This window comes from Cherax quadricarinatus, chromosome 7 (genome assembly GCF_038502225.1).
Source record: "Cherax quadricarinatus isolate ZL_2023a chromosome 7, ASM3850222v1, whole genome shotgun sequence".
NCBI lineage: Eukaryota > Metazoa > Arthropoda > Malacostraca > Decapoda > Parastacidae > Cherax > Cherax quadricarinatus.
The window spans coordinates 62,327,544-62,347,944 of NC_091298.1; the positions used below are offsets into that span (position 1 = coordinate 62,327,544).

Here is a 20,401-nt window from a genome sequence, read left to right on the forward strand (position 1 = left end):
AATCACTCACTACGAAAGCAAAAGACTTGGCAGACGATGCAACATCCCCCCAATGAAAAGCAGGGGTGTCACTAGCACGTTAAGAGACCATACAATAAGTGTCATTGGCCCGAGACTGTTCAACTGCCTCCCAGCATACATAAGGGGGATTACCAACAGACCCCTGGCAGTCTTCAAGCTGGCACTGGACAAGCACCTAAAGTCGGTTCCTGACCAGCCGGGCTGTGGCTCGTACGTTGGTTTGCGTGCAGCCAGCAGCAACAGCCTGGTTGATCAGGCTCTGATCCACCAGGAGGCCTGGTCACAGACCGGGCCGCGGGGGCGTTGATCCCCGGAACTCTCTCCAGGTAAACTCCAGGTAAAGTTGAGAAGTATTCTCCTATTCGGTTTATGGCCCTTAAACGTTCACGTTGTTAAACATTTGTCACTGGTCATGCAGTAGTGACGTAACTGGAGTTTACTTCCCCCATCCCCCCGCCCTTGAATTTCATGGGGGTGACACCAAAGATGCTGCCCCGGGTGACACCAACTCTAGCGACGCCTCTGCTAAGGAAAAGGGCGATCAGCTGTCTTAAAAAAAAAAAAAGTTTCTCATAGGCCATGGCAGTTCCCCCCCCCCCCTTCAAGGGAGGTTTCTTGAAACTTGATGCCTCTAGCACTCCCCACAGCCCTTTCTACCTGTAAATACCTTTGTAACTTGTCATGATTGTGACCAGACCTACCTGGAGTTCATTACCTTTGTAAATTGTGAGTTCATTACCTTTGTAAATTGTGAGTTCATTACCTCTGTAACTTGCTCAGCTATCAAAACTTTGGAGTCCAGTCCCTGGACCAATTATGTACCTCTGTAATCTTTTGACTACCGCCCACAGGATGGGTATGGGGTGCATAATAAACATATTAAACTAACTACCTCAATTTCTTGCTCCCCTCAAGGGAGGTTCCTTGACGCTGGTGAGGGGCTCTTGATCTAGTGAATTGGATCTGTACTCCGGTTCCCTCAATTGAGGAACCTACCCTCCGCCCCCACATGCGCTGTATAATCCTACGGGTTTCGTGCTCCCCATAATTATAATACTAATCAATCTCTTGGATATTACCCCATTCCTCCATTTCCCCCCAAACTCTTCTAGAGTCACAACCAAAGCTTGGTCTTGGAGCCGAACAGGATGCCTTAAGCTGTATTGATAACTTAGTCACACAGGACACTTTCACAAATTATTTACGTGATGGTTCCGTACACCAATCCACTGGTGCAGCTGGTAGTCTTGCTGTTGTCATACATAGTGATGGCTCTCATAAAGAAATTGGAGCACGCATCAATAACTGGGCCTCTACCCTTCAAACAGAACTGTTTGCCATACTCCTTGTACTCAAATGTATCCATGTATCTAAGGTTGACACTTTAATTGTAACTGATTCTCTGTCATCCATAAATGCTCTCAACTCATTAAGTATAAACTGTGGCATGCTTGTGTCAGAAGCCAGACACAGGTATGGTAAGATTGTGGACAGTGGAGTCAGGGTGCACATGCTGTGGATTCCATCTCACATTGGTCTGCAGATGCATGATAGAACTGATAAATTGGCTAAGCTGTATGCTTTCAAAGAGGGGGTAGATTACAATCTTGGATTGTCAGTTCGCAGTTTGAAAACAATAATACGAAAAGAACTTAAATTGAACTTTATTGACTTAAGACTTAGGGAAATTGACGCAAGTCAGTCCATCTATCATCATTCCATCATGCAGGAGGAGCCACATGTCTATGGCGCATCCAACAAAATAAGCAGACTCTTGGATGTCACTACTGCCCAGCTCCGGCTGGGTTACAAGTATCTTTGGCAGGTTAAATCACCACCACCAGATGTAGACCAAACGAAATGTAAACTTTGCCAGATGGACTATTGTCACACCCTGCGTCATTATGTACTGGAGTGCTATAAAATTAATGAATTTAGAGACAACTCACTACGAAATGTTCAAGAAATGGCAAAGTATTTTATCCACACTGGTATATTTCTGGAGAAATGCCCTGACTTTGCTCCCTGTAAATAAGCATTACCACGTGTTTGTCTGTGCGCGCACTCGTGTACTCACCTAGTTGTGGTTGCAGGGGTCGATTCATAGCTCCTGACCCCGAGAGTGTGCGCGATCGTGTGGGTGTATGACCCACTTAATATTTATATTTATAACTCATTACAATTGTGACCGGGTGTGGACATGTCAGTGGCTCATTACTTTGTAATTTGTTCATGATTGTAACCATGTATATAAGTATAGATGATTCATTACCTTTGTAACTTGCCATGATTGTGACCAGATCTACCTGGAGTTCATTACCTTTGTAAATAGTTCAGCTATCATAACTTTGGGGTCCAGTCCCTGGACCCATTATGTACCTCTGTACTCTTTTGACTACCGCCCACGGGATGGGTATAAGAACAAAAGAACATAAAAAAGGAGGAACACGGCAACAGGCCTGTTGGCCCATACTAGGCAGGTCTTTCACAATCCATCTCACTAACAGAATATTTGCTCAGCCCAGTTTTCAATTCTACCCAAGCAATAAGCTTTGATAATTCTATTTACTCATGTGCAAGTCCCACTCAAATCCAACCCCTCTCATGTATTTATCCAACCAAAATTTGAAACTACCCAAAGTCCTAGCCTCAATAACCCAACTAGGTAGACTGTTCCACTCATCAACTACCCTATTTCCAAACCAATACTTTCCTATATCCTTTTTAAATCTAAACTTGTCTAATTTGAATCCATTACTGCGAGTTCTCTCTTGGAGAGATATCCTCAAGACCTTATTAATATCCCCTTTATTAATACCTATCTTCCACTTATACACTTCGATCTTGTCTCCCTCATTCTTCGTCTAACAAGTGAATGTAATTTAAGGGACTTCAATCTTTCTTCATAAGGAAGATTTCTAATATTATGTATTAATTTAGTCATTCTACGCTGAATGTTTTCTAACGGATTTATGTCCATTCTGTAATATGGAGACCAGAACTGAGCTGCATAATCTAGGAGAGGCCTTACTAATGATGTATAAAGCTGTAATATAACCTCTGAACTTCTGTTGCTTACCTTTATGATCATTTTACATACATTAGTACAAGTTCTTTATTTAATTGGCACCCCTGTCTAATATATAAATATATATATATATATATATATATATATATATATATATATATATATATATATATATATATATATATATATATATATATATATATATATATATATATATATATATATATATATATATATATATATGCAAAACAACCACTGTGAAAGAATAGAGAAGTTCCAAGCGCTTTCGTGACTACTCGCATTAACAAGGAACATTGTTCCTTGATGTGAGTAGTCACGAAAGCGCTTGGAACTTCTCTATTTTTTCACAATGGCTGTTTTGCATATTCGGAAATCACTTGTTTACTGTGATCTTATTGTGTATATATATATATATATATATATATATATATATATATATATATATATATATATATATATATATATATATATATATATATATATATATTGTTCCTAAATAAAAAAATATAATCCTCTATCAAAAAAAGGAAATTGAAGATGGGAATGTTATGTAGTGACCATAGTACCAGGGCAAAAAAAACAAGATTATAAGCAATAATGAAAAGCTTATATGCAAATTTATTTATACAAATGTGCTCTTCTCAGAAAGTCAGTTCATTTAGGCACAGGTACATATAAGTACAATTATTATACATAGTGCACATTACCTAGTCCCTTGATGATAGTTAAGAGCTCTTCATCCAAGGAAGTGTAGCTACCCTTCCCTTCCCTTCCTTGTATCCGACACGATTATTTTTCATCGTCTGTCCCTAAGTTTAATAATTCACAATATACTGATGTAATTAAAATTTACTTCAAAATTCGCGGGGAAGAACTGAGTCAAAATAAGTCAAATGAGAAACATAACTCTCTGCCTTACAACAATAATTTTGAAATGCAAAAATGAATTTATCTATAATTACACCTTGTATATATACGATATTATATGTGCTAAAACTGTAAAGATATGGTTTATGGTGGTATTATAGATATTATTAATAATAATAACGTGAACTTTAATACTATGTCATGGCGGCGTTGTTAAAGGTTTGTTATAGTCTGGAATTACTTCATTTATCTCTATTTCCTCTCCATTTAATGAGCCAAGATAAGTCACATTTTTTTTCCAAACACATGAATAGTCAAATATTAAATATAATGCGAGGTTACAGTAATTTAGAAGTTCTGTGAGGAGAAATAAGGGTGATAATTGAGTGTGAAGGTTTGTTTACATCTGTGTGGGACTTTGTCAGTGAGTTGGGCTGATGGCCAAGAATTTGTCTTTGTGACTGTGAGTGGTGCATGATGGTGTGTTTGTGGCGTAGTTGGTGTGTGGTGGTGATGGGAGGCATAGACCTGCACACTTGTGCACCTGGGAAGTGAGGGAGACCTAGGCTGGTATAGGGGACAGGAGCTGTGTACTTGCGAGTGTTCAAGAATAATTCCTTCACTGTGACTCTCCTCAAGAACGCTACTTATAGGCTTAAAAAAAAAAAAACCCTTAAGGGTGATCCCTTCAGAGGCTCATAATTCAAGTAATTGGATGTAACCCATTCCTTGGATCAGACCTAATTGTCTCCCAGTCCTTATGAGCTGCATAATCTCCAACTGGTTTAGCGTTTCACCGGTTATAATAATAATAATCATATACTACTTGCACATTATCTGCAATGTAAATAAGTCATTATGATATAATACATTTTCCTAGGCTAAGCCTATACAGTTGAATACTTATATATGCCTACAACATCTGTGTCTTCTGAATCTTTGTACAAATATATATTGCTGCAAAAATTTGTAGATTCCCTCATCCCCCCAAAAAAACTTACTTTACCCTAATACTATTATTAACTTGGGCATAAAACTCTGATTGCAAACCTATAACAGAAAATCAGCACAATAAAAGCAATAAACACCACCTTGATATTCCAAGTGTACCACTGAAAGTCACTAAGTCTTCGATATAATGGACTGATAAGAGAAGGGAAGTGAGTGGCTGATAATGGCAGTTGTGATGGATGCAGAAGACAAGTACTTTCGTCGTCGTAGTAAAAATAACTAACAATCCTATAACCAGTGGAATCTGTCCATTTTCTAATTGAGTGACAGTAGATTTTGTCTCGCATTTCCCAAGTCCATTATATAAAGGTCCTTTATGTCTAGGGTTTACTGCTAGTTACTGTGCACAAATAAATATCAAAAAGTATGGAGCAGCTTACTTTAAGAATGTAAAACTGTTTAATGGTTTAGGCACTTCTTTGAATATAATAATAATAATAATAATAATTGTATTGTACATTAGTTTTCAATTTCCAGCCTTGCAACCCATTGTTTAGTTAACAGTATTTATACTGCCTTATTCTTATATCCACTGTATATATAGTATAGCTACAGTATTTATCTACTAAGTAGCTCTATGTAATATTAGTATTAGTTATGCCTAAAATAGCATCCATTGAGTCACAGAATGTTCCACCAGTGTTAGAGAATTATTTAGGTATAAGGCTCACAGACTTGGTAAAATATTGCGATGAGTTATCCAACTTCATAAATGCATTAATTTCTGTTGAGTGTACCTGGTAAAGTGTATGGTAGAGTTATAATTGAAAGAATTAAGAGTAAGACGGAGAATAGGATAGCAGATGAACAAGGAGGCTTTAGGAAAGGTAGGGGGTGTGTGGACCAGGTGTTTACAGTGAAACATATAAGTGAACAGTATTTAGATAAGGCTAAAGAGGTCTTTGTGGCATTTATGGATTTGGAAAAGGCGTATGACAGGGTGGATAGGGGGGCAATGTGGCAGATGTTGCAAGTGTATGGTGTAGGAGGTAGGTTACTGAAAGCAGTGAAGAGTTTTTACGAGGATAGTGAGGCTCAAGTTAGAGTATGTAGGAAAGAGGGAAATTTTTTCCCAGTAAAAGTAGGCCTTAGACAAGGATGTGTGATGTCACCGTGGTTGTTTAATATATTTATAGATGGGGTTGTAAGAGAAGTAAATGCGAGGGTCTTGGCAAGAGGCGTGGAGTTAAAAGATAAAGAATCACACACAAAGTGGGAGTTGTCACAGCTGCTCTTTGCTGATGACACTGTGCTCTTGGGAGATTCTGAAGAGAAGTTGCAGAGATTGGTGGATGAATTTGGTAGGGTGTGCAAAAGAAGAAAATTAAAGGTGAATACAGGAAAGAGTAAGGTTATGAGGATAACAAAAAGATTAGGTGATGAAAGATTGAATATCAGATTGGAGGGAGAGAGTATGGAGGAGGTGAACGTATTCAGATATTTGGGAGTGGACGTGTCAGCGGATGGGTCTATGAAAGATGAGGTGAATCATAGAATTGATGAGGGAAAAAGAGTGAGTGGTGCACTTAGGAGTCTGTGGAGACAAAGAACTTTGTCCTTGGAGGCAAAGAGGGGAATGTATGAGAGTATAGTTTTACCAACGCTCTTATATGGGTGTGAAGCGTGGGTGATGAATGTTGCAGCGAGGAGAAGGCTGGAGGCAGTGGAGATGTCATGTCTGAGGGCAATGTGTGGTGTGAATATAATGCAGAGAATTCGTAGTTTGGAAGTTAGGAGGAGGTGCGGGATTACCAAAACTGTTGTCCAGAGGGCTGAGGAAGGGTTGTTGAGGTGGTTCGGACATGTAGAGAGAATGGAGCGAAACAGAATGACTTCAAGAGTGTATCAGTCTGTAGTGGAAGGAAGGCGGGGTAGGGGTCGGCCTAGGAAGGGTTGGAGGGAGGGGGTAAAGGAGGTTTTGTGTGCGAGGGGCTTGGACTTCCAGCAGGCATGCGTGAGCGTGTTTGATAGGAGTGAATGGAGACAAATGGTTTTTAATACTTGACGTGCTGTTGGAGTGTGAGCAAAGTAACATTTATGAAGGGATTCAGGGAAACCGGCAGGCCGGACTTGAGTCCTGGAGATGGGAAGTACAGTGCCTGCACTCTGAAGGAGGGGTGTTAATGTTGCAGTTTAAAAACTGTAGTGTAAAGCACCCTTCTGGCAAGACAGTGATGGAGTGAATGATGGTGAAAGTTTTTCTTTTTCGGGCCACCCTGCCTTGGTGGGAATCGGCCGGTGTGATAATAAAAAATTAAATTTATGTACACTTTAGGTTAATGTTACATTGAAGTTTTTCAGAGGGAGTGCCACGATGCTGGTGAAGGGCTCTTGATCCAAGGAATTGGTGAAATTCCCCCCTGTGTACTTTCCTGTGTTCTAGTTATTGGATGAATTAATACGCTACACAATGTTGGGACTTTATTGACAGATGTATCCAAGTACAATATAATTGGTAGCTGTGTCAGAGACACAGCCAAAAGTGGGATAAGTGGTAGTTACAAGTAACAGAACAGAAGAGATAGGGTCAGCATCAAAAAATCAGAGCAAAGCAGGGTCAGATGGCCCAGCTGCCTAAATGCTATTCTTGGTGGGAATATCTGTTTTTAGGTGCACAGGCAAGAAATACAATGACAGCTTTACACTGATAAATCCTGATTATCTCCCATAACCTTTTCATAGAACATTTATAGAGAACTTTCATGCCTTAATTCCTCCCCCAAGAACATTATTAGAGAACCTTGTGGCTTTAGTAAGGTCACCTTATATGGTGGGGAAGATTCCATGGATTGTATTTGGATAAAAACTGTGTCTCAAGCACGTTTCATGGACAAAGATCCCACCAATGATTTTTCTGTAATGAGGATATTTCAATTGTCAGAATTTCAGTACTGTTTGATCTTGATAGGCTTCATGTTTTCTCTTGAATATCCATGCATTAACCCCTCTTCTGGAGCCCTTTTTTTTTTTAGGAACCATTTATGGTTAAATTCCTCTGTAGTAAGGTGAGATTTGTTTGTATTTTTAACCTGGTGGGTTAACTACTCAAGATAACCCAATAAAGTCAGTGCGTCATCAAGAACTGTCGGTCTTGTTTCCATTGTTTTTTTTTTAATCTTATCCCCCAAGATGCAACCCATAACAGTCGACTAACACCCAAGTACATACCTATTTACTGCTAGGAGAACTAGGACAGCAGGTGTAAGGAAACATGCCCAACATTTCCACCTGTGCCAGGCATCAAACCAGGGAAACTTTGTATGTGAACTGAGTGTACTGTCAATGGTGCCATGGGACAAGTAATGTTTGCTGAAAGATGGAAACTTAATTATTGGAGTATATGCTTGCTTTAAGCATGGATCATGTGTTTCATAATTGTCAGTAGACTTTCCAGCATTACAAAAAATCTTCTAAGTGAATAAACTCGGTGCTAAAGCTGAGTGTTGTTCTTCATGTGTCGGATTACCAAAAGATGAAAATTACGAAAATGAATTGTTGGGAAACTCACTATAGAAACAGTGTTGGAATTCTGGAGTGACTAAATAAAATTTTGTGACACCACCACCACAGTACTTCATCAGTGTTTTTGAGTTTGTGTAAATTTATTGATAAAGGTAGTGTTGGCATCAGTACCCCAAGCCATGGGATCACTGTGGCAGGTTAGTAATTGTCAGGCACAAAAATTACGTTAATTGTCAGTTGTTTAATCTGTCACCGGGGTATTTATGTATACTAAGGATTGGCTTTGTGTGTAAGAAATCCTTAAACACTTAGATGGGAGAATTGGCATCAAGTTTCACCTTTATTATATGTCACCTGGCAGGTCAGGTAATTTTTTAGGATGGTCACATATTCTTGAGTTTTATTGTTTTAAGCCATAGTTCCCTTAATTCCCAAAAGATTGTTAGTTTTATGGTGCATAGCAAGTTTATCGCATTACAGGAATGTCATAGTAATTCTTGGTTATAAGACCATGACCAGGTTAACATTGAGCTGTCAGGCCATGATAGAAATTGTATTGAATTCTTAGTCCATGGAATGGATAGCACCAAGTGCTCAGGTCTTAGTATGGTATTGACCTGTCAGGTATGGTTGAGATAGTATCTGGCTATAATTTAAATTATCTATGGGTACTTGTCTTCAGTACAGATGATTTAGATATAACACCTCATGTCAGGCATAGTAGCTACTAAGCATTCAAGTTAGGTATGCTATTGTGAATGAAATTATAAAATCTGAATTTTTTATTTTATTCAGGATAAAGGAACTGTCACCTTCGAGGAAAAATGGCCGGCGATGCGACCGACCGTATTAAAGCTGTTAAGGCAGGAATGTGTGAGCCGTGCAGAGTGGCAAGACCTCTTTTGGGCAGTTCACAAGGTTTGCCTTTGGGATGAGAAGGGCCCACCAAAGGTTCAGAAGGCATTACAAGATGATATACTAGACTTCATCACGCATGCTCAGGCTGTAAGGAAAGCAGTGCTGTAATCAAAGCTTTCAAACTATGTTCCTCGGACATATTAATATCTCATTTAATGTGTATCTTACTCAGTTGTCTAATGAAGGCACAGTAGTCAGTTGATTTAACATGGTTCAGGTGGATATTGCTGAAATGAAAGTCATAATTTAAATGATAATACCTGAGTGCTTTACTTGCATGCTTCATTCAGAGTTTTAAGTTTAAGTGAAAATTAAATCTACTTTCACTTTACTTTCCACTCTAATGAAATAATATACAGAACTGTATTTCATTGTTGTGCTAGAGGTGGGGCATATAATCAGATTATTTACTATTTAATATTATTATGGTGTTGGATAGCGTGTTCTGGATCAGCATGAGGACCAAGCACTCCTGAAGGCATATATCAGTGAGTGGCGGAAGTTCTTCCAACAATGCAATTATCTTCCGCTGCCTTTCAACCAGCTTGAGTCTGCCTTGGCAGGCAAGACTACTACCTCAGTCTCCAAGAAAGTCCAAAATGATGATTCAATAGTTAGAAAGGTGAGATGCATTTATTTGGCCATTTATCTTTCAGCATCTCTAATGCTCTCTGTCACTTTGATTTTTTTTTTTTTAAGTTCCTTGCCAATTGATTCTGTATCCATGGCTCTCACCAATTTAAGTACTTAGCATAGCCTCAGGCACATCACAACTTGAATAATCACAACCTTTAGTTTAGTGTGGTGTTTGTCTAATCTTGACTCTCTTATTTCTTAATTATTGTCTTCATGATAGTGGGGTTGAACATACCACTGTCATTAATTTTCCTTGCTTCGTACTGAAAAATGTCGTTTCACTGTTGGTCTCTCTTGGCTTCATTTACATTCCATTGTCTTGCCTCTTCTCTTCTTTTCCCCCTACATCTGTTTCCCTTTTACAGCACTTCATATCACATTGACTTTATTATTTGCTGAAATTAAATAAATGCACTGTGCACTAAGTTTTGATAAAGCTTTTCCCCTTTTATTATATGTTGATACCTGTACTTGTATGTCCTTCAGTAATATGTTTCATAGATACTTCTCTGGATCAATGCTTTGTTGATACACTTCTCTGGACCATTGTTTTGTTTATCCACCTCTCTGGGCCAGTGTTTTGCTGGTACAGTACACACCTCTGCAATAATTCTCTTTAAGGCAACAATTTTTTTTAGTTATTTATTGCATGTATAGTTAAGGTGTTATGTGAGTATTTTTTTTTGGGGTGGGGAGGGAGGGGACAGGGTTCTGTGTATGTCTGGCTTAAAAATGGCATATCTAACATTTTTATTTGTAATAATTTTCATGTTGAAGCTTTCCTTGTTGGGAGACATTATTTTGTGGTATGTATGTATGTATTAAACTGTCTGTATAATATATACTGTATACCTTCTTTTAGTGTAAATAATTTACACTGACGTGTTTCTATTTCATTTTTTTGCAGTTAATGTTGGACAGCTGGAATGCAAGCATTTTCAGCAACATAAAGCAGAGGTTACAAGACTCAGCTATGAAACTGGTTCATGCTGAAAGAAATGGAGAGGCATTTGACTCCCAGTTAGTCATTGGTGTCAGAGAATCCTATGTTAATCTGTGTTCCAATTCTGGTGATAAATTACAAATTTATAGAGAAAATTTTGAAAAGGTAAACTGTTCATTTTTAATCCCTTCTTATTTACATCACTGATTTTCTCCATTTGCTATTTGCTTCATATTACCATGTACGTACTCACTTTTAACTTGGCATTTTAACGAAAACTTTTATGTAGAAATTAAGCTGAGAAATAGATTATCATTACAAGGCAATAAGATTAGGAGTATTGGACATTTTTGTATGTGAAATATTTACTAAAGCAAACCAAAAGGAAATTAATAAATTTCAAGTACACTATTTTCACATTATCAGGAGTTATAAACACATTAGGTTACCTTCAAGTAGGGTGACGATGCTAGCGAAGGATTTTTTCTTCAAAGAATTAGAACTACTCTTCCCTTGGGTCATACAGTGCCTGGGGAATGGGAGGTAATCACCTCCCATTCCTCAGGCACTGTATGACCCTTATGAGATTAGCACTTCCCCATGAATATAATGATAGGGCATCATGCTGTTGAGTTATACAGTTGGATTACAGTAGCTAGCATATAGGGCAATATAAACAAGGGTTAATGTATTAGATTTTTTAATGTGGTATATTGAGAGAAATGTTGCATTGATAAAATTGTGAAAGAAACTTTTGTATTTATGTAATTGTATGTACCTCAAGCTGGGCTTGGAGAGTAAAACTCTCAACACCAGTCAGGGGTAATTAATGAGAAGTCATTGACAGAAAACAGCTGTCTTGTACAGTATTCATATATAGACTAGTATGCCATTTGGAAATTCTTTGTAGTAGAATTTTTTGTATTAGTAATGTTATTCTAAAATGATCTCAGGAGACAGTAGTGATAGAAAAGTACAATAGATATAATTTAATAAGGTAAGAAAATATGTACATGTACTTAATTATTGGCGATATCCAATTTTAGAATGCACACTAGACAAATGAATGTTGCAGACAAACAATTTCATAGAAAATGCACCACTATCTAGTCTCATAAAAGCAGTCATTTTTCAATGACCACATGAGTGTTTTTATTAATAATCGTTTCTCCCACAGGCATATATAGAAGCAACTAAAGCATTTTACCGTGTCAAAGCACCTCAGTACCTAGAGGCCAATGGTGTACAAAATTACATGAAATACGCAGAACTCAAATTGAGAGAAGAGGAGCAGCGTGGAGAAAAATATTTAGAGTCATTTAGTGGGTCATTACAGAATGTAAGTTTATCAATTCTTAATTTCAATAAAATCTTTTTAATTTTTCCTTTTTGTCATAAGTAGATCAAACAAAAATACAAGCTCTATCAATACGTAAGTCACTAGAAATAGAGTACAGAGTTTGTCTTGGTTACCAAAGTTCTTTAAATCTTACATATAGCTACCATGTTATCATGTACTCATTTTTCTGATGACAAAATGCTGCTGCCTACATATTTCTCTTATGTTTCAGTTAAATGAATGCTGTGTTGAAGTGTTAGTGACAACCTTCCGTGATACCATCTTGGCAGAGTGTTCGCAGATGATCAAAAACAACGAGACAGATAGTCAGTATCTCTGTGTGTCAGTGTTGGCTGTTCTTGGATGGGTAAAGTGACTAGTTCACACTTAATTTGTATTGAAGTAGTAGAATAAGAGCCACAGTATCTTGGCTGGGACAATTCACAATTAACCCACTAGTTGGAGATGGAAATTAGGTGATGTTTCAGTCCACCCTGCACCTTTTCCAAATCACAACTGAATGATCCAGGTTGCATTATTAAGGGTGTAAAGCACCCTTCTGGCAAGACAGTGATGGAGTGAATGATGGTGAAAGTTTTTCTTTTTTGGGCCACCCTGCCTTGGTGGGAATTGGCCAGTGTGTTAATAAAAAAATAATAATAACTTCCATTTTTCTTTTTGTGGGTTAGTTGTAAATTATCTTATATTATTCCCAAATTAAATTTTTTTTTTCTTAACGGGAAGCAGGAATTGGTTTGTGACTAGATTGGCTTTACATCTAATTTGCATATTATAACATGGTTATATTTTTATATTTGTTTGTTATTAGGACAACTTTCTGCTAATCTGTGAATGCAAGTTGGCATTGAATCTGATAAAATGTAAGCTGGAAGTGTTAAGTTTTTGTATACAAAATAAATCACAAATTCAAGTAGCCTGGTCCAGGGAGACTTCTATGCTAAGAAACGAAGAAATTTTCTAGTGGTAATTTTTAAATATGATATGCTGTATCTCAGTACATTTTGGTTTCGTTATGTTTCTGGTGTAGGTGAGTATATATTGGAAATTTTTTTATTTATGTATACTTCAGTGGTTTATGAAAATACATAAAAATGGTAGGAAACAACTGATACGGCAAAAAAAAATACAGAAAAAAGTTTTGGTTTGTTTTAAGGATCTTTCTTTCAACGCACCAGCTGTATCCCACTGAGGTGGGGTGGCCCAAAAGGACAAACGAAAGTTTCTCCTTTTAAATTTAGTAATATATACAGGAGAAGGGGTTACTAGCCCCTTGCTCCCGGCATTTTAGTTGCCTCTTACGACACACATAGCTTACGGAGGAAGAATTCTGTTCTACTTTCCCATGGAAATAAGAGGAAATAAACAAGAACAAGAACTAGAAAGAAAGTAAAAGAAAACCCAGAGGGGTATGTATATATATGCTTGTACATGTATGTGTAGTGTGACCTAAGTGTAAGTAGAAGTAGCAAGATATACCTGAAATCTTGCATGTTTATGAGACAGAAAAAAGGACACCAGCAATCCTACCATCATGTAAAACAATTACAGGCTTCCGTTTTACACTCACTTGGCAGGACGATAGTACCTCCCTGGGCGGTTGCTGTCTACCAACCTACTACCTAGGTGTTTTAAGGATATTAATATAAATTTAAAGTGCCAAGAATAATCAGTTTTGTATAACAAAAATTATGGTAATGCCTGAGGGTTATAAGGAGGATGCAAGCAAAAGAATTTTGGGTTGGAACTGGCTTTTTCAATGTGTGTTGACAAAAAATTCCCAGTTTCTTTACTGCCTTGCAGAATTGCAGCTTATGTTCAAATTGATGGATCGTGTGCCGGATGGAATTCAACCCATGTTGGATGCTCTAGAAGAACACATTGCCTCCGCTGGTCTAGCGGACATGGTGGCTGCTGCAGATACCATAACACAAGTGAGCATTGTACTATTATATCTTAGTCTTTTCCTATCATGGATGTCTTGTATTCCCTCACCACTCTATTCCCTTTAAAGGGTGGCAGGGTGGCTTCATTTATCTCCAAAAGGTAACGTATTTATTTTTGAAAAGGTGACTTACAATATTTATGTTTTGAAAAGATGGCTTTATCTATCCCTGTTAGGTTAGATTTATCCTTGAAAGAATAGCTTTATTTATTCCTAAAGGGATAATTTTATTTATTCCTAAAGGGGTAACTTTATTTATCCCTCAAGGGGTAGCTTTATTTATCCTTATAAAGGTATCTATAGTTAATCTTGAAAAGGTAGCTTTGTTTAAACTCCTCTCTTGTCATTTCAAGTGCCTCCAACTTCAGGTACTCCTTGAAGGAGTATGCGTTCTGACATTTACTTATTCAAGAGAGGAAATGCCAGCTGCTGTTGGTTACATCAATCACCAGCTTACAGATATATCAGCTGGGAAAAAATGATGGCAAGTTGCATTTGCTTCTAATATTTCTGAGCAGAATAAGGCAAAGAAAAATAAAGTATGATAATAGCTTTCCATTTTATGGACTGTTGAAGTTGGCAAAAAATTGACAGGCTCTTGGCAATGTTGTTAAGATTCTCCCAAGAAGTATTTGTGTTTTCTTGTTTCTGTGACAGAAGACCTTTTTTTTTTGTGTGTGTGTGTGTGTCAGTATTTAACACTACATACACTTGTTTCTTATTATACTAGATGCATTTCAAGGCATTTTAGTACTCAGAATAGAAAATGCTTAACCTGACATAGCCCCACATTGAGCATTCAATACAATATAAATTTGTGCAGATATTTGTTTTTCCTTACTTCTTTCAATTCCTTTTGTCTTTTAACACTGTGTACAAGAAAATCATGTGATATTACAGTTGATTCAGGGTGTGATACCTGTAGACATTGGAAATAAGTCATGTTGTTTGATTTATGTTGTCCTTGGATAAAAATATTCAAATACTGTTATGTACTTTTTGTGCCCATAAAATCTGGAACAAAATAGAAGGACATCGAGAGAGTATATATCTGTAGTGGGGGGAAGGCGGGGTAGGGGTCAGCTTAGGAAATGTTGGAGGGAGGGGATACAGAAGGTTTAGTGTGTGTGAGGAGCTTGGACTTCCAGCAAGCATGCATGAGCGTGTTAGATAGGAGTGAATGGAGGCAGATGGTTTTTAGGCCTTGATGTGCTGTTGGAGTGTGAGTAGGGTAACATTTATGAAGGGATTCAGGGAAACCGGCAGGCTGGACTTGAGTCTTGGAGATGGGAAGTACAGTGTCTGCACTCTGAAGGAGGGGTGTTAATGTTGCAGTTTTATAATTGTAGTGTGGACACGCCTCTGGCAAGACGGTGATGGAGTGAATGATGCTGAAAGTTTCATTTTTTGGGCCACCCTACCTTGGTGGGAGATGGTCGATGTGTTAATAAAAAAGAAAATCTGTATGCTCTCAGGAGACTATGTGCAAAGAAATCCATATACGTGTATATCATAATTGATTCAGGGGATGCTACTTCTTAATTCTTGGTTATTCATAAGGTATCCTGGGTTAAAAATATACATACATGGTAATGTGCTTTTTATATGCCCTAAAGACAATTTTAAAAAAATATATGTATGCTGTGTACATACAACTAAATAAAAAAAATATACGTAGATGCAAAGTGGAATGTCACACATCTTGTGTACATGTCGTGCTGAGTCAGTGTTATTCGTAATGCAGTATGTGGACCTACCTGACCCTATATTTTTCTTTTCTAGAGATGACTAGATGAGAGAACACCCAGAGAGTTGAACTGAGATATAAATAGCAGTTGGCAGCAAATTTTAGCCCACCAAAAATTAACATTCATGTATGTCATGCATAAAACAAACTCCTGCATATGTACATCATACATAGATTAACCCTTAAACTGTCCAAACATAGACCTACATTCATGCGCGTAGCTCTCCGACCTTAATTTTCTCCATTTGAAAGCATGTAAAAAACGTAGATCTACATTCAGAGCACTATGTACATGAACGTAGATCTACGTTTGGACAGTTCAGGGGTTAAGGGTTAATACTTGAATGTTTTAAATATTTGTGAGGAAGATTTTGCTTGTAGCCCTTTCACAAGGCTGGGAAGTTCCCGGAGAATAAAGTCTTTACCCATTCACTACCCAGACCACCAATCTGAAACTTGTCTACACTGCCCAAATATTTAAAAAAAAAATTTCTTTTTTACCTATGAAATGTTAGAGAATCTTTTTCTGAAGATAATTAAACAAAATGTATGAAATTTGATGGAAAATTGATGAAATTACACTTTTGTGAATTTTGCTGTGTCAGCGATATTCACACAAAAAAATAGAAGATTTATTGTTATGCAATATTGTAATAATTATATAAATAATATCAGCGCATTCATGAATGAGTATTAGACCCACCGTTTGAACGTATATTGGATGAGTGACGTGATTTGTTTACTCTTGAATATTAGCAAAAATCGAACATTTCTTCCTCAGTTTCAAGCCATTTTCATTCCTGAAACCAGTCAAAATCATCTCTGTTTTTGTAATATATATTCAATTCTATCAAATGAGACCAAGAAACTGAGAATACAGTAATAAAAACCATACAAAAATACACCACAAATTGCTGTTTTAAACCAAAAACATGGTTGCAATTTTTTTTTCTCCTGCAATGTGTGCTGCAGGATTTTTTTTATATGGTGCATACTTACTCCATAGACCCATTCTCTCATATGTAGGCCCAAATTTACCACTCACAGTGTATCTGAGTCAGCTGAGCTCATGGTATAGTACTATGGCACAGCCAGTGACCTCAAAGCTGTAGTACTACGGCACAGCCAATGAAGTCGTTAAATATGCACACATTAATATGCTGTATTATTAACTGCTGTATGAGCACATTAAGTTTACACAAAGGAAAGTTCTTAAAAACAGCTGTGCTAATTAACATTTGATGCATGATGGAAAAAAATACAGCTGCAGCATTAGTGTTAGTTGAATACTATTTAAGAGAGAATTAACAATGGTTAGAGGCAGGTGTAATATCTAAAAGATTGGGATTAAAAGCAGCTATGGTCATAAAGAGCAGTTAGAAGACTGAATAGAAATGTCTTTACATATACCAAGACATGAATGATACCTAGAATGGAAGAATACTCATTATTTCATATTTTCAGGACTCGGAGCAGTATGTAGAAAAGCTTCTAGATCTATTTCAAAGATTTAGTAAATTGGTGACTGAAGCATTTAATGAAGATCCACGGTTCCTCACAGCGAGAGACAAGGCCTATAAACAGGTTGTCAATGATACACAAGTCTTCAAATTAGAATTACCAAGTAAAACGGTATGTTCTTGATTTTTAGTGATGTTGAAATGCTGAGTAATAAACATGTTTGTGTTTTATTTTAATATTAAAGTGTTATCCTCTGAATGAGAAAAGAATATGAATTGTGGATTGCTAGCAACTATTCATGGCAATACTTATAAACTTCAGGTGTTACACAGTATGCTTTATGTACTCTACATAATTTTAACTGTACTTTAAGTGCTGCATAACCCCTAATATGTATAATTTCCCTAAGATATATAATAATTCATTTCTACCTTCTGGCGATGGTAATATATATTTGCCTAAAACTGTATCACTGCAAATTTTTCAAAGATTATGCTTCAGCAAACACTACAACACACACTTTAAACACAGCATTACAATTTTCATTTATTTTTTACTGTCTTGTAAATAATATTGGTATACTAACTGTCATTATACAATATTGTCTATTGTTATATCATGTTTCAGAAATGAATCCCAGTGATAGTGATTGATTTGTTGGTGAAACATTGATTGTACTTCATCAAATGAGCTAAGAAGTTGCAAGTCTTTCCTACCTGCTATGAATTATATTTATTCAATTTCAATCATCTTTACATTAATTTTTCATATTGTGTTGAAATGATTATTGTTGGTTTTTATTCTGCAGACTTCATCTAACTATAGATCAGGTTGTGTTATAGAAAACTTTTCGTATTTAGTGTACCGTCTAGGAAAGTGCCTTGATACCTTGATCCAAGGAATTGGAGCTACTCTTCCTTTGGATCAAACCTGATTACCTACCATTCCCAATGTGTTGTATAACCTTTATAGATATATCACTTCCTCATGAATTTAGTAATACTGTAACCACACAATGTGATCTTGAAATTTATCTTCATATTTCTTTGCTCAGGCATCTCCTTACTCACAAAATTATAATAACGCGATGGCAAACAAATCAGGGAATGAGTGGGGTTTGAACCAATGGCAAGTGAGTCCTAAAATTCACAGGCCAGTGCATTAACCACTCAGCCAGATGACTCTAATCAAATTCATCCAGCTAGGAGTATTTCTGTACATACACCATAAGGAAGTTAGCATGGGTCCCACTGAGACCACAGATGCCAGCCATTTGCCAGTCACCCAAGGCCTACCCTGGTTCCTGACCTTGAGCATATAAGATGCAAGGTGATTTTCATGCTAGGTAGTAAAGTTAATTTTGTAACATAGTATATTCTCTGTAATTGTTATCAATTTTATAACAGTGGTAATGCCTTTAAAAGCTCTATATTCACTTACAGAAAGGCATTGGCATCAAGACCCAGCCTGAATCCAAATGTCCAGAATTACTTGCAAACTACTGTGATATGTTGCTTAGAAAGACGCCACTTAGCAAAAAGCTCACTGCAGATGAGATTGAAAGCAAATTAAAAGATGTGGTAAGTACTGTATTTTGTAATACTTTAGGTAAATAAAGATGTCTTTTGATGTTTGTAATATTTAGTGTTCTCCATGGGGAAATGGAAAAGAATCCTTCCTCCATAAGCCATGTGTGTTGTAAGAGGTGACTAAAATGCCAGGAGCATTTTTCTGTATAAATTACTGAAGGTAAAAAGAAGAAAAAACTTTTGATTCTTCTTTTTTGGGTCACCCTGCCTTGATGGGAGACAGTGTGTTAAAAATATATTTAGTATTGTATAAAATAGCATTAAATTACTGGGTTCATTTCTTTTTCTAAATGTAGTAGTATAAGAGTGGAGGCTTGATTAACTTCTAGATGCTACAGATATCTTTGTTGGCAACTCGTAATTTAGACATTATTATGCAGTTGCTGGTGCTAAAGTATGTGAGCAACAAGGATGTTTTTATGCGGTACCACAAAGCACATCTCACCCGCCGCCTCATCCTTGACACTTCTGCAGACTCTGAGAAAGAAGAAAATATGGTAGAATGGTAAGTAGAAAAAAATGGTGTGATTTGACTTTGCATGGTAGTATGCAGTAGGACACTTGGTCTAGGCCATGGTAGGGTAACACTGCAGTGGGGAAAGTCAAGGGGAAACTTTCTTCCTCTGATCTTGATGGTGCTCTATGTTTTCCTTACTTCCATGTTATTTTTCCAGTCTGTTTTTTTTACTTTTCTTGTGCATGCCTGCCTTTATCTGCCTTTTCTTTTCGATTTTTTTCATTTGCAAGTGGCATTCCCAGTGTAGCTTTGAGCTGAAAGTTGGCCTGCCTGTGTGGCCTGGATGACCATTACCTGGTGGGACCTCTAGGGTCAAATCTGATATTTCTAAGAGATGAATTGTCTGTTTTTTTCCCCTAATTTTTTTTTTTAAGTAATAATTTTGTCTCATCATTGTAGTTAGGGCAAATACTTTAAAAGAGTGATGCCTTCGTTAGTAAATAAGGCATTATAAAAAAAGACAGATAAACAGAGTCTCTTGAGTAATGAGGAATCTTATAATAGAATGTTAACTCATGGGCAAATGTAGGTAGGTATAGGGTAAAGAAATATATTACAGTACTGTACATGCTGACATTGTTATAGTAACATCTAATGTAATATGGTAGCGTAATGGCCTGTAGGTATGGATTTGGCAATATGGGGAGCAAATATTTATTTTTAGTGTTAGATAAATAAAAAATGTGAACATGGAACCGAGATCAGTTTCTAAGATTATAAAACAATTTCCCACACACAATATAGGTTACGAGAGGTTGGCATGCCTGCAGACTATGTGAACAAGCTAGCAAGAATGTTCCAAGATATTAAAGTATCAGAAGATCTCAATCAACAGTTCAAGGAGACAATCAGAACGACTACCAAGTCTAGTGTAGCAG

General features: G+C 37.0%; 1 protein-coding gene across 7 annotated transcripts in view; it reads left to right on the plus strand.

The window, feature by feature from the left end:
* Positions 1-4,037: 4,037 nt before the first annotated feature.
* Positions 4,038-20,401, plus strand: part of Cul5 (cullin 5) — a 45,657-nt gene continuing 29,293 nt past the window's right edge. For 4 of the 7 annotated variants that reach the window (XR_008406730.2, XR_008406731.2, XR_008406732.2 and 1 more), the window contains exons 1-11: positions 7,222-8,607; positions 9,206-9,415; positions 9,768-9,950; positions 10,872-11,072; positions 12,085-12,246; positions 12,479-12,572; positions 14,068-14,198; positions 17,421-17,588; positions 18,860-18,997; positions 19,387-19,511; positions 20,268-20,401. Coding sequence is in view for 4 of the 7 variants with exons in the window: in XM_053774194.2 (XP_053630169.1) it covers positions 8,590-8,607; positions 9,206-9,415; positions 9,768-9,950; positions 10,872-11,072; positions 12,085-12,246; positions 12,479-12,572; positions 14,068-14,198; positions 17,421-17,588; positions 18,860-18,997; positions 19,387-19,511; positions 20,268-20,401 (1,564 nt within the window). In the remaining 3 variants the exon portion in view is untranslated. Of the gene's footprint in view, positions 4,157-4,430; positions 4,508-7,221; positions 8,608-9,205; positions 9,416-9,767; positions 9,951-10,871; positions 11,073-12,084; positions 12,247-12,478; positions 12,573-14,067; positions 14,199-17,420; positions 17,589-18,859; positions 18,998-19,386; positions 19,512-20,267 lie in introns of those variants that run through there. The other 3 variants (XM_053774196.2, XM_053774195.2, XM_053774197.2) reach the window with 3 other exon arrangements.